Source organism: Psammomys obesus, unplaced genomic scaffold (assembly GCF_907164565.1).
Source record: "Psammomys obesus unplaced genomic scaffold, mPsaObe1.curated_primary_1811, whole genome shotgun sequence".
NCBI classification, from domain to species: Eukaryota; Metazoa; Chordata; class Mammalia; order Rodentia; family Muridae; genus Psammomys; species Psammomys obesus.
Window position 1 is genome coordinate 4,564,844 of NW_026596034.1, and position 12,974 is coordinate 4,577,817.

The 12,974-nt window shown below is 50.2% G+C and overlaps 1 protein-coding gene across 1 annotated transcript in view; it reads right to left on the reverse strand.

Moving 5' to 3' along the window:
- The window catches only part of Znf423 (zinc finger protein 423), a 289,638-nt gene that overhangs the window by 97,850 nt on the left and 178,814 nt on the right, over positions 1–12,974 (reverse strand). Inside the window, exon 5 of the mRNA XM_055621539.1 lies at positions 9,911–9,995. Coding sequence (XP_055477514.1) covers positions 9,911–9,995 — 85 coding nt within the window. The remainder of the gene's footprint in view (positions 1–9,910; positions 9,996–12,974) is intronic.

Sequence of the window (12,974 nt, forward strand, 5' to 3'; positions counted from 1 at the left end):
ACAAGTAAAGTGATCTGCACGCCCTCTCCCAACTAACCTTCTCTCTCCTAGCTAGGGTTGGAGGATTGGTGGAAGGAAGGTAGAGGCCTAAATACCCCAAATAAAGAAGAAACATTACAGTCCTAGCTCTAAAAATGACTGTATTCAACAGCCACCCTGTGACTCTGACAGAGGTTTGAGTTTGGCTCGCAGCACCCACATCAGGTTGCTCATACCTGGCTGTAACTCCAGCTCAATGGGGGACAGGGGACAATGCCCTCTTCTGACCTCCATGGGCAGGCACCCTTACACACATGGCTTTTATTTATACACAAAACCACATAAATAATAAAAAATATTTTAAATTACAATAAGAATTTCTTTGGGTATATTCTAAGATTTGTCTGAAAAGCATCAGCTCCCCTGGAACAGGAGTTACAGACACTGATGGCTGTCAAATGGAAAAGCAAGTGTTCTTAACCACTGAACCATCCTTCTACCCACGCCCTTAAAAAAAAAAATCCATTTTGATCCATGGCTGGTTATATCTGAAGAGACATAAGCTGTGGATAGAGAAGGCTGACTGTACTTATTCTGAACATATGGCAGTTTGATTTATATTGAAATTTAACTAGCCATCTAAATCTTAGAAGCCTAAGAGAGAGGGTTAGAATAGGAGAAGTATAGACCCACCAAACCTGTGTTCAAAAGAGAGACAAGGAAAAGAGAAGACATAAGGGATAGCCAGATGTAGTGGAAGTTTTGGTTTCTTTAAAAACTCAGTGATGTTATGTAAATATGTTTTTGTTTTAATCCCTAGTGTGAGACATGGGACTGCCTTAGTATATCCACAGCTGATAACAGCCTCGTGCAACCTGGCTCTGAGAGAGGCATGACTATGCCAGCTGGAGTGAGTGGAATTCTGCGCCTAGAGAGAGGAAAGGGCTTCAAAGAGATGGACAGAGGAGGAAGGTTGCTTGTTTGTCCTGCTGTGTTTGCCATTTGCTGTTGCTGACTGCTAGAAATCCTGACAACTGAGATTGGTATTTTCCCCAAAGAACCCAACCAACCCTAACCAGCTGGAACTAAGTCTAGAGAGGTCCATGTCCCCTTTCTCTTCTAACTTTTCTCTCCTACCTAGGGTTGAGGGGTTGGAAGGGAGGTAGAGGCTTGAGGAACCCCAAATAAATAGTTTTTAAAAAAAAAAAAAAAAACAGCACCTACATCCAGGGAACATACAAAGAAGTACCTGGTACCACTGAGGCAGAGCCATAGGCCTAGAGATTGTAGGCTATTGGGTTTACGGATGGTGATCAGACAGGGTTCATATGTAATGTTTGAGCAGGAAAGCCAGCAAGGTTCAGAAAGAAAGTGGCTGAGCTTGTGGAAGGCCTGGGACTGGGGTCTGAATCAGATTTTATTGAGTAGAGGGGCATGACCTGCAGCCAACCCTGGGCTTTCAGCAGGAACCACCCCTACCTAGTATCACTCCTTCCTTGTGGGCAATAGCACACAGCACAGCTATCCAAGCATTCAGGTCATGGATGCCAGACTAAAATCCCTACCATGCTCACAGGTGAACTTCCCAAACCAGGTCCCCTCCTGAGGGGCTGCCACCAGCACCTCCAAGGCCTCCTTTAGCTTCTGTGTTCTTTACATTCTCGTGCTTTCTTCTTCAACATATGTTTGTCCTCATTCTGCTCTCACCTCCAGGTGGCAGCGACAGTTTTATTGGCTGTGACACTCAGTGCTTTGCACACAGGAATGGAGGAGCAAATGAAATGGAAGCCCCTTTGGCTGTAGCCATGCCTGGACATGTCTCATGGGCCTCAGTTGTGTCTTCTGAGCTGAGGTCTGGGATGCAAGCTTCACAAGTCCACAAAGAGGTCAGCGTGTTTTCATGAGACAGGGCTCCATCAGCATTGCCATTGTGTACTGGTTTCTTTAATGAGCAGGTAATCTCTCTGCACGCCCAGTATCTTCTATGTGCCAGGAAGTATGCCCTGTCTTTTATATCTTTTTGAAGCAACCTAATCCACCAAACAGACCCCAACAGGTGGGTGTGAGATCCACTGTACATTGGAAATACTGTACCATTCATGGAAATGGATGCCTACCCTCCTTTCTAGAATGCCCGCCCCACTGTTGGAGGTGATGACTCCAGAAAGGAAATGTTATGCTATCCATAACAACCTAGCATGAGCAGCCTCGAGTCTTCAGAGGTCAGAAGCTCTCCTTGGCTGCTAGAGCAGACGCATACACCCCTCTGCTGGAGCAGTGAGATGTCACCTGTACCACAGAGACTGTCTGGTAAGAAGGGCAACAAAGGAAAGTGGGGTGAGAGCAGAGAGGTAGGGTGGCGAGCTTGTGGTGAGTTCATTGGAGCCTCTCAATTCAGGCACACCTGAATCCTGTTACCCACACATGCCAGAGTTTGCTGTGACACAAACCAAGAGAAAAGTCTCTTGGCATATTGCCTAGAGTTCTACCTGAAGGACTCCATACTAAGCCTGGGATGTGTCACAGAGGAAGATCCAGAAGCACCAGGGTAGGCCCAAGCATCTGCCTGTTGTAGGAAGATCCAGAAGCACCCCGGGGTAGGCCCAAGCATCTGCCTGCTGTAGGAAGATCCAGAAGCACCCCGGGGTAGGCCCAAGCATCTGCCTGTTGTAGCACTTGCTCTCACCACCATGACCTTTATGGCTCTCCACATCCATTGAGGCTCCATTTCTTTGGACTGCTCACGCCTTCACACACTGAGCCAACTTTTGATACTGGAATGTAGATTTAGAAAAGAAATCTACAAGATAGACTCAAAGTACTAACTTGCTAAAGAATCCTGCTTAGAATAGCTCCCGTTAGTGCCCCGGGTTCTCACTATGCCCCAAACTCACAAGGCCATGTTCATTTTTAGGGATCTTTTCCACTTCTCCCCAGTTCTATGTCCCAACTACAAGGACAATCAGCGAGGACAACCCCAACTGCTGCAGAAATTTTCTGTGTGCACCCCACTAGGCCTCAGAGGTCTACGAGGAAGGGAGACACAGCCAGTGTCCAGAACTAGTATGAGGCTCTGATAGTTACTGGATGCTCAGGACACAGGAGGCCATGCTCTGGAGCCAGCACTGCCCACAGGCTCCTTGATGTCTCTCTCTTATCACCCTGGGTGAGTATCAGCAGGAAGCAGATTCAAGGGAAACTGAACCAAACAGTGTGCTGACCACAAAGGGCATTCAATCAGTTAACACCATAGGCCACCAAGTCCATGGGGACATAAGAGAAAGAAAGGATGGACATACTTAATGAGCTGGTCCATGCAGGATGATACGGGGCCTTTCCACCACCCAGTACCAGCTTTGTAGCTACTGCCTCCTCACACCCATCCTGCCGCTTTCCCTGTCTACTGGTACTCTCTCCTTGGACCAGTGACATCCTCTAGTTCCTCCTGCTGGAAATGGCTAACACATCTGGACCATTTAGACGCCTTAGCTCCTGCTCCTCTTATCCTAGCTGGGGACCTGGAGAGTGCAGGGGACGCTGCCTGCACCAATCAACTCCTTCTTCCTTTTGCGGCTCCAATTCCCTTCGTACCCACAACACAGGGACACTTGTTGCCCAGGCCAGGAGACCCGCTTGGTAGGTTTCCACACCGTTCCCAGGCTCTTGTCTGCCTGAATGGCAGTGTGGGTGTCCCCACACTCACGTCTCTTGAAGATGCCTCTGCTATCTCCACTAATGTTCAGATCCACTTCCTGTTTCCTGTTAAAGCCTGGGATTTCCTGTTAAACTCCCTGCCTAGGGATCTATGGTCAGCTGGATGCCGGCACTCAGACCCACCATCTCAGGCAGGCCAGCTCCTTCATGCACCCAAGTGCACCGAGGGTGAGGAGGCTTCAGGAACAAAGGTCTAGTGGCCAAGTTCTCAGCCTTCTGGCCTTAGCTCAGATCTCCACCCTGGAATTCCTCACACTCCTCAATTTCCATGTATGGTGGGGGTAACAGATCCTCTGAGCGGGGTGCCACAGGGCTTGGTGTGTCAGCACACACAGACATGGAAGGATAGGCTTGCTGCTTGGTAAGCCTCATCAGACATAACTGGCCAACTACTCTGCCAGCCTGAAAGCACCCTCACCTTTCCCCACCTACCTCACCGCTCCCTCTTCAGCTGTGCTCAAGTGCCTGCTGATGCCTAGGCCAAAGTCAGCCTCTCTTTCCTACGGCCTTTACTGTTTCTTCCACCGGACACTGTGCCATACATTTCTTCCCATTATCCTTGGAGACTCTGGTTAGATGCGGCCAACTCCAGAAAGCCTTCCTGGCACACTGGAATTGACCAACACAGCTGAACACCCCTATCTGAGACTGGTGACATTATGGTGAACTTAAAGTTACCATGCATCCGGCTGGACTAACAGTTCCTCAGAACACACAGAGGACTTTAGCCAGATTTGCTAAATGTCACAGAGTTACCCTTAAGGGAAAACTCAACTGTAGGCATCTTTCCTCCTCTTGAAAACATATCACACACCAGGGAAAGTGAGAGTTGCTACATTTAAAATAGAGTGCCTGGCCAAAAGCTTTCTGGAACATACTAACAGCATTCAGTCAAGGAAACTGAGGCCTGCCCACTCCCTCCCCTGTCCAAATTGTGGCTGTCTGTTTAGGCTTATTACTCTGACAGAACAATCCCCAAACCCAAAACCCAGTCTCCAGGGAAGGAGATGTTTCATCACATACTGAGGTGAACAGAGGCACAGGTCTGGCATTACCAGAATCAAAGGCACCATTACGAAGCCTGGTGGGGAGCCCCTTTCCCTTTCCTTTCCATGGTAACCTCTGCAGTTTGATTTGAGAGTTTTGCATCTCCCTGGTGTCAGGGAAATCTCACTGATTTTCACTCTAAACCATCCCCCTTGGACCAGCTAGGACTGTGCTCCAAAATGCTGTGAGCTGGGCCCACAGGGTTCCCAGACTTCCAGGGGGCCAGCAAGAAGGGTGGGCTGGGTGGGCTGGGCTGTTACTCAGATATATCACCAGGGAAGTACTCTCTGATATTCTCTCTCTGTCTCTGTCTCTCTTCCCAAACACACACACAAACACACACAGCCCCCACAGAAGGATGTCCTATTCTGTATGGTGAGGGAATGGCTGGGAGGCTAACACTGGTGTATGCTTAAGTCCTGAGCAGGAGGTTCCATTCCTTGTCCAGCCCCTGACAGCACCAAGGGAAAGGGGCCAGCAGGACATGACTAATGGCCCATGGGAAAAGTTTGGCCTTGCCTGGCTGCCCGCCAGAGAGCCCATAATCACTGTCCAAGGACACTGAGGGCAAACAATGCTGAGGAAACTCCTCAAGGTCTGCCCCTCCCCAACCTGACTTCCTTGGAGCTCTCCCAGGAGTCCTTGAGGCATTGAGTAAGAATGTCCAGGGGTCCCAGGGTCTGGTAACCCCCTTAAATTACAGCAAGTTTCTTATCTTGAGGGTAAGTTCTTGGAGCCTTCATTCAGCCTTTATCAAATATCCCCCCACCCAACTTCCCAAAATCAATACATGCCTACTAGCAGTCAAGAAGAGGCCAGGCTGCCAGGGCAATTGGTTTCTTGAAGATTTTTACATACCCATTGCAGGGGCTTAGCCCTGCGTGGACATGGAATTTCAAAGATGACCCTGTATTAAAAAGCTTCCAAAAATCCTTATCTCCAAAAACATTCAAAACCCCCTAGGCCCCAGAAGCATTGGGAGGGGTATTTTTAAAAATGCCAGGGCTGGAGAGATGGCTCAACTGTTAAGAGCACCAGCTGCTCTTTCAGGACCTGGGTTCAAGTTCAATTCCCAGCACCCACACAGTGGCTCACAGCCACCTGTAACTCCTGTTCTAGGGGCTCTGATGCCCTCTTCTGACCTCCACAGGGACCAGGCACACATGTGACAAACAGACATACATGCAGGCAAAACATATACAGAAGAAAAATAGAGATACAAATTCTTTAGAAAACAAGAAAAAGGAAACTGCCTCTGAGGATGAGCTGAGTCACCCCAGCATCTCCAGGCAGCAAAGCCACTCGGAGCTCCCACCCCTCCGCCATCAAAAGCCTAGTTTAGCAGCCCCAGGGGAGGGCTCCAGCAGCCTGGGCCCCAGAGAAGCCCTGCCTCGGACCCCCAAGTGCCCTGACTTTATGAGAAGGCTGCCAAGCTGAACAGTGTCACTTCTACTCCAAAGTCCCCTCGGTGCCGCTGAGGGGAACTGTTACTCGGGCCAGCTGCAGGGCAGCCACTCTGGACTCAAACCATTTAGCAAGTGTCCCTAAGGACTCCGAGCCCAGCAGATTTGCTAGACTGCAGAACCAGTTCTACCTCAGATCTCCTATGTTCAGGGCTTCCATGCACAAGCCAAGTGTCATTCTGTCCACTTGTGCTTGTCTCCACACCCCTGGGTCCCAGCAGGTAAGATTTTGTTCTCTTTCCACTTGTTTTTCGCCCCCAAATTAATCAGGATTCTGTCTGATTAATCCTCCTAAAATTCTCAGCTCCATCCAAGACACACCCTGCTCTAAAACCTTCAATGGCTCCCTAGTGTTTCAGCCCAAATCTATATACACAGACCTTACGGGGACTAGGCTGGTGACACAAATGAGCCAGGAAGCTCCATCTAGCATCCAGCTGACCCCAGTGGGCTGCAGGTCCTGGGGAACACTTGTCCACGTGTCTCACCCACGGGGAACAGCTGCTGTTTGTTCCCAGGGGCTCTGCCTGTGCGGAGGTAGAAACCTGGTGCCACCTCTTCTAAAATTTCAAGAGAATCCAAACAGCATCAGTCAAGAGGACCCCAGCGATGGACTCCCGCCTACAGGATAAGTCCAAATATAATCCCCTTCACTTGGTATCTGAGGCCCTCTGAGACTGTGCCCACAAACTGCCTCCCTATTCTCCCTGGTATGATGCTATGGCCATGTGCTGCCTCATCAGGTTGAGCTCCACAGAGCTTCCACTTTGCCCGTCCCCTCTGGCCCTTCTCTGAAGGGCAGATCATTCATGGCCAAACAACAATATAAAAGACCCCTTTTCCTATGCAGAGCTCACCTCTGTAGAGATAGCCCAACCATAAAGAAAACCCCTCTTCATCCTTCAACACTTAGACCCTGGTGATGTACAGGTCCCTGAACTGGGGGCATCAGCATTGCTCCAGTACTAATCTGGATGCCTGCCTGGCTTGTCTATAGACAGGAACCCACGGTCTTTCCCACCATAGTCCAGGCAGGGAGAGAGCCTGGCTATTGTCCGACCTGCCTCTACTGTGTACCAACTGTGAGCTCTTGAAGAAGTCATTTAGCCTCTGCAAGGCCAGAGCCTTCTATTTGTAAGATGTGGACAAATACTGCAGTGAGGAGCCTAGCATGTCACAGGGCCAAGTAAGCAGTAGCGGCTAGCATCCTTCTCAGAGTCCCTTTCTGCACAGCTGTGCCCTGCAGTGTCTTGTATAAGATGTTGTAAGACTTGAGAGCAAAGTGGTGGCCATTTCACCATCCACGGTCCCTTGGCTTTCATCATCCTGCCCAACTGGTGTTCTCTGATGGGTCAGGGTGACAATGTAAGAGAAAAGCAGCAGCTGGAAGGGCAGGTGAGGGTGAGAGGCACTACCCAGGCTGCCTGGCTCATGGGCATCAGTGTCACGCCCCATGCCTAGGGGACTAAGATCTCCGGGTCCCACCACTCTGAGCTGCTGGAGACCAATAGCTCCCACACATCCTGGCAGCAGGCCAGGTCACAGCAATGCAAGCAGGTGTAGGCGAGGGGCCCTGCCCAGCCACCAGATAAATGCTACTAACAGAGGCTCAGCTTGCACACAAAGCCGAAGGCCCATCACACCCTCCTTCTGAGAGCCTGTGGTTGGTGTTGAGCAGCCCTCTTGCCTTGTGCCTAAGGACACATGCTTTCAGGCCACGCACGAAGGAAAGGTGGAAGGGAAGAGGGAGGGGGAACACCTTAGTAATCACCACGGTCCAATTAGCCAGCTCTCGCCCTCCATGCTTACAAACAGGAGCCACATCGCCACCTGTCACAGAAGCAAACATTTCCAGACATCTTCATCCGCATCTCCCTGGCTCTCCTGAGAAAGGGTCTCCCAGCCAGCTACTGACAGGGCAGCTTCCCTTCCTGTACTTTGCAGGGACTTTCAGGCAGAAGACATTAAAAAGCCACCAATCTCCCTGTCAGGCTGAGCCCCCTGGCCCACCTGCCCCTCCTACTCATTCATTGCCAATGAGTGCACCAAACACATGGCCAGGCTCTCTACATTCAGAGGACACACTCCACACCACTGTGGACAGAGGGTGACTGAATGAAGGGTGAGCGAGGACACTCAGCACCTGAAACCACTAAGCAGGGTCTATTACAGCTGGGCGGGGACCAGGGGACCTTGCTCATTCTGTGCCATCTTCATTAAAGGGGTCTTATGCAGCAGCTCCCTCCTTGTAGCATGTGAATGACATGACAGATGTACAGCGGCAGAAGGCCTCACACTGCTGGCTAGAGAAACTTGCATCTATCCACTCTGAGAATTGATGCATCACTGTCTACTGAGGGTGAACATCACATAGCCTGTGACCCAGTAATTCCACGTCTGTCCCCATATTACCCCTATGTATGTATGACACATTATATTATCCACACTATATGGTATTGAGATATTCCCACATCCCCATGAAGGTCGCAAGTATACATTCACTCACAGACATGTACAGCACCCTAGTCACCGCAGTGTAGTCTGTGAAACAAACCCAGAATAAGCCAGGAGGGAGCAACTACACAAAGGCATGCTCCCATGACAGAATAGTCCAACCTGAAGAGAAATAACGGGAAGAATGAGCCTCAGACAGAGGCAAGCATGGGAACCGAAGAAGGCTCCCGACATGAGTAGAAATGGGGGTGGGGGGCTCCCTTCATACGAGATACAAATCAGATACACCCGGCTGTGCTTTGTGACAGCAGGATGGGAGCAGCCTTTTCCTGGTAACAGGGAACCTACGGAGCCAAGAGAGTTAGCTGATCTGGGGCACTGTGGACATCTGGCTTTCTTGACCCGGGCAAGAGCTACAGAAGAATGCTCAGATTCAAAGACACATATGTGCCGTTTCTGAAAGTGTGCAAAGAAGGGTTTTGTTAAGACCCAAATGAAAAGACACCGAATGAAGATAAGCAGAGGGGGGGCAGAGGCAGGCTGCACGGGCTGATAACAATCTCTCTGCCCAGAACACAGGATTTGGGAGATGAACAAAAGTCTAAGAAAAAGTCGGGGTACCGGTATTCCAGGATCTTTTTGAGACCTAGGCTGTCAAATACAGCCACCCAGTCACACCACAAACTGGCCCCTGCCATTCCAAGCTCTGTCCACTCCCACAGCAGCACAGCAGCAGTACCTCCACTCCCGAGACAGGCAGCCTTAGCTGCTCGAGGTCAGGAGGAAGTCACAGCATCCCTGGAAATGTTGGGCTGTGCATGAGCTCTGTGGAATTATGAAAACCCCCCTTTAAGAAGAAAATTTCCCAAAGCTCAGATCCACTTGAACAGGAACAGGAAGAGAACGGGTACAACTCTGTGAGCATTCTCTTTTGACAGTGTGGAGTGGGGAAACGCAAGCAGTTAAATCTATTCAATGTCATGACACACGGAATCGAAGCATAATTGCCGTTGAGTGCTCGGCAACCGGAAAGCACTCATTGCAGAAATGGAGGGAAATTTATGCCAGGAAATGGAAGCGTCTGTCAAAAGTTTGACTGCGGTGTGAGTGGCGCCTCGACAAGAAGGCTTGGGCAGGGCAGGCATTCCCGCCTCGCCATCTTGACTCACAATCAAAGACCACCAATCCTGAAAGGGAGGAACCACCCATTTCCAGCCCTGGAGAGGGGCCTGGCGTGGGAGAACATCTCTTACCAATCATATGGTTGGCAACGTGGATCTGGATCTCTCTCTCATTCTCAAAGGTCATCTGGCACTTGATACACTGGTACGTCTTTTTCTGTTTGGGAACAAGAGAAGGAATCAGGTCAGCAGAGAGAGAAAGGTCCCCACAGCCCACCTCAAGGTGTCCCAGAGGGGCTTAGCCTCTCCCAGACATCCCAGCTTACTCTTGTCCCCTCTCCCTCCGACTCTCGCCTCACCGGGACACAAACCACCACCTTCCATGGAGTTGTTGCTGGGGTCGGGATAACCCTGCTGTGTGCCAAGGTCAACTTCCTCAGGAGCCAAGGGGGTCTCCCCTGCTTAGAAAGGCAAATCCATGTATCCACCCAGCCATCTGCAACTACCCCTCCACTTCAGCTTAGGTGTTGTGTACCCACTACGGTCTCTTGCATGAGAGGTGTGGTTTGCCAGCTGACGAGGTTTGGGGAAGTGCCGGAGAATGCTAGCCTTCATGATGAAGTAATTCCTTGATAGATTCGTCGATGATGGCATTGTGTAGTAAGAAGTGGGGTCCAGTGCACGGAAGTAGGGGCCCTGGAACAAATTGTCCTGTCCCCTGCCCCTTCTTCCATCCACCACGAGGTGACATCCTCTGGCACACACTCTAGCCATCATCATGTTATGTCTCACTACAGGGCCCAGAAATATAGAACCAAGAAGTCCTAGAAAGAAAGCTATGAGATTGTGAGCCAAAATATAACTCCTCTCTCCTTAGCTTGATTTTCTCAGGTATCTGTCACACACACACACACACACACACACACACACACACACACACACATACACAAATGTAAGTAATGCACACTGTTTAGCCACCACTCCCCACCTTGCCAGCTATACATCTCCTCAAAACTCAGCCTCCACACATCCACTCACACACATGCACGTACTCACCCATCCATCTGCCCACACTGCACCCCTCCATTCATCTCAGAACCTCTCCATCTGCTGACTCACCCTAAAAACACTGTGCTTGAGCAGTGGATGCTGCTCCCAGTGATTCTAGTGCTCACGGATGGCTCAGGAATTGCATCCTGGGTATACACAGTCCTAAGTGCCTGTCCCTGGCTCCCAATACACACTGGTGACAACCAACTGCCTTTGGAGGTAAATGAAGGCAGAAAGACAGAACCTAAAAGAAGTTTCCATGCTGGTAGCTCAGCACAAGTGGCTATAAAACCTGGCCCATGGGGACAGAAATGGAGTACCTGTCATGTGTGGCTGTGGTGTACTTTAAAAAGATACGGGCAGTAACGGGACTCAAAATAGCCAAGCTTTTTAATAGACCACTGTGGTTTCTGAGGTACTGGGGCCTCACTTACCTTTTGAAAAGGTGGTAGGCCTTCTAACCTCCTGGCTAAGGACCCAGGGGCCACCCTGAGCTACAAAGCCAGGATGAGTCATCAAAGAGCTCAGTGCCCAGTTCCCCCCAGGCTCCATCTGCAGGCTCCTCTCCTGGGACTCCTCTCCATCTTGGAGAACTCAGCTCAATGTCAAAGCTTGTGAGAGCCTTCTGTTCCCAACCCACGGTGGATCCAGGGCCAGGCAGGTCCCCAGCAGATCCTGGCTGAGTGATTCATCTACTTCTCATCTCTCCCTGAGCACCCAGAAGGCAAGGATGTGTGCTTTCCACCCCATGGGCCAGCACAGACTCACAAGAAGGACCTGCTGAACACATGAGCAAAATTGCTGAGTAATATGCAAAGTGCTACATTAGGCCAAAAGGGACTGAAAGAACTAGAGATGACTGTGTATCCTGCGTTCCTACCACCTCAAGAGCCTGGCCAGAGGAATAAGTTAACTACTTAACTTTTGTGTTGCTTTGTCTAACTGCCCCTTTCCATTTTTTAAAGCTCCATACAGAGTCTCTCTACATAGCCCAGGCTGTTCTCAAACTCGTGATTCTTCTACCTCAGCTTCCTAGTATTGGGATCACAAAAATTCACCATCACACCAGCTTGTTAGGTTTTCCTTGTGCTTATTATTGGAGCCAAGAAGCCCTGAATGGATGAGTAGATGGATAGATAGGTAGAAGCTGGGGTTGGGAACTTCAAGCTCCAGCTTTAGTGCCCCTGCTGAAACCCCAATATTCCTCTGACGCCCCCCCCCCCCCAGTGTTTCAGGAGAACATGGAGTTTGATGTGTTCCTAGTGCAGGCCTTGACCCTGGTCTCAGAAGAACATACTCAACTTGAAAGGTCCTAGGAAGAGCAGGGTAAGTCTCAGAGAGCGGATTAAGACAGGGCTGAAGAATCCAGCCCATTGTAAGACCATAAGAACAGGGGTCTGCTGAGAGGGACACGACTCCATAAGCTCTATCTCAGCTCAAGCCTGTGTTCGGAGAGAAGAGGTGCCTTGGCCTCTCTGCTACTAGAATAACTCCTCTGTCTCACACATTAAACTACCTGCTCATCCTGGCGAAGGTAGAAACCGTGGGAGCCTGACTGAATGCTGAAGCCAGTGACTACATGGACGAAGCTCTGTCGAGGGAGCTCTGGCTGAAAGATGTCAGAGGAGTTATGCTGGACAGGCACCACCTGGCCCTGAAGGACTTGAGGGCAGAAGGCTGAGGGAGGCCAAAGCCACGGCTGTGGGAGGAGACGCCCACTTCTGGCTGGGTAGAAGCCTCTAGAGGTCACGGCCATGGCTAATCTAGACCACTGTGACAGCAGTCTATAATCAGAGCAACCTGATCCTCCTCCTAGGGGCAGGTGAGTGAAGTGCACTTGCTGAGCTTGAGAAATAAATCATCAGAGGGTTGGTCTTAAACACCCTAAACATAGAGCCACACTGGAAGAGCACTGAAGGATGATGGGGCTTTCCTGGTGGGCAAACAGGCCCCAGAAGATTTTCAAAGGAGGAACTGCTTACCGCAAATAACACATACAAGGAGACATACACATCCACGTACTCAAATGTGCAATCCCACAATCCTCACACCAACTCATCATCAACCTAAACCTCTTCACAAATACCCACAACCCCTGCATACCACTCTCTGCAGCACAGATTCATGTGTGCCCCATGTGTTACAG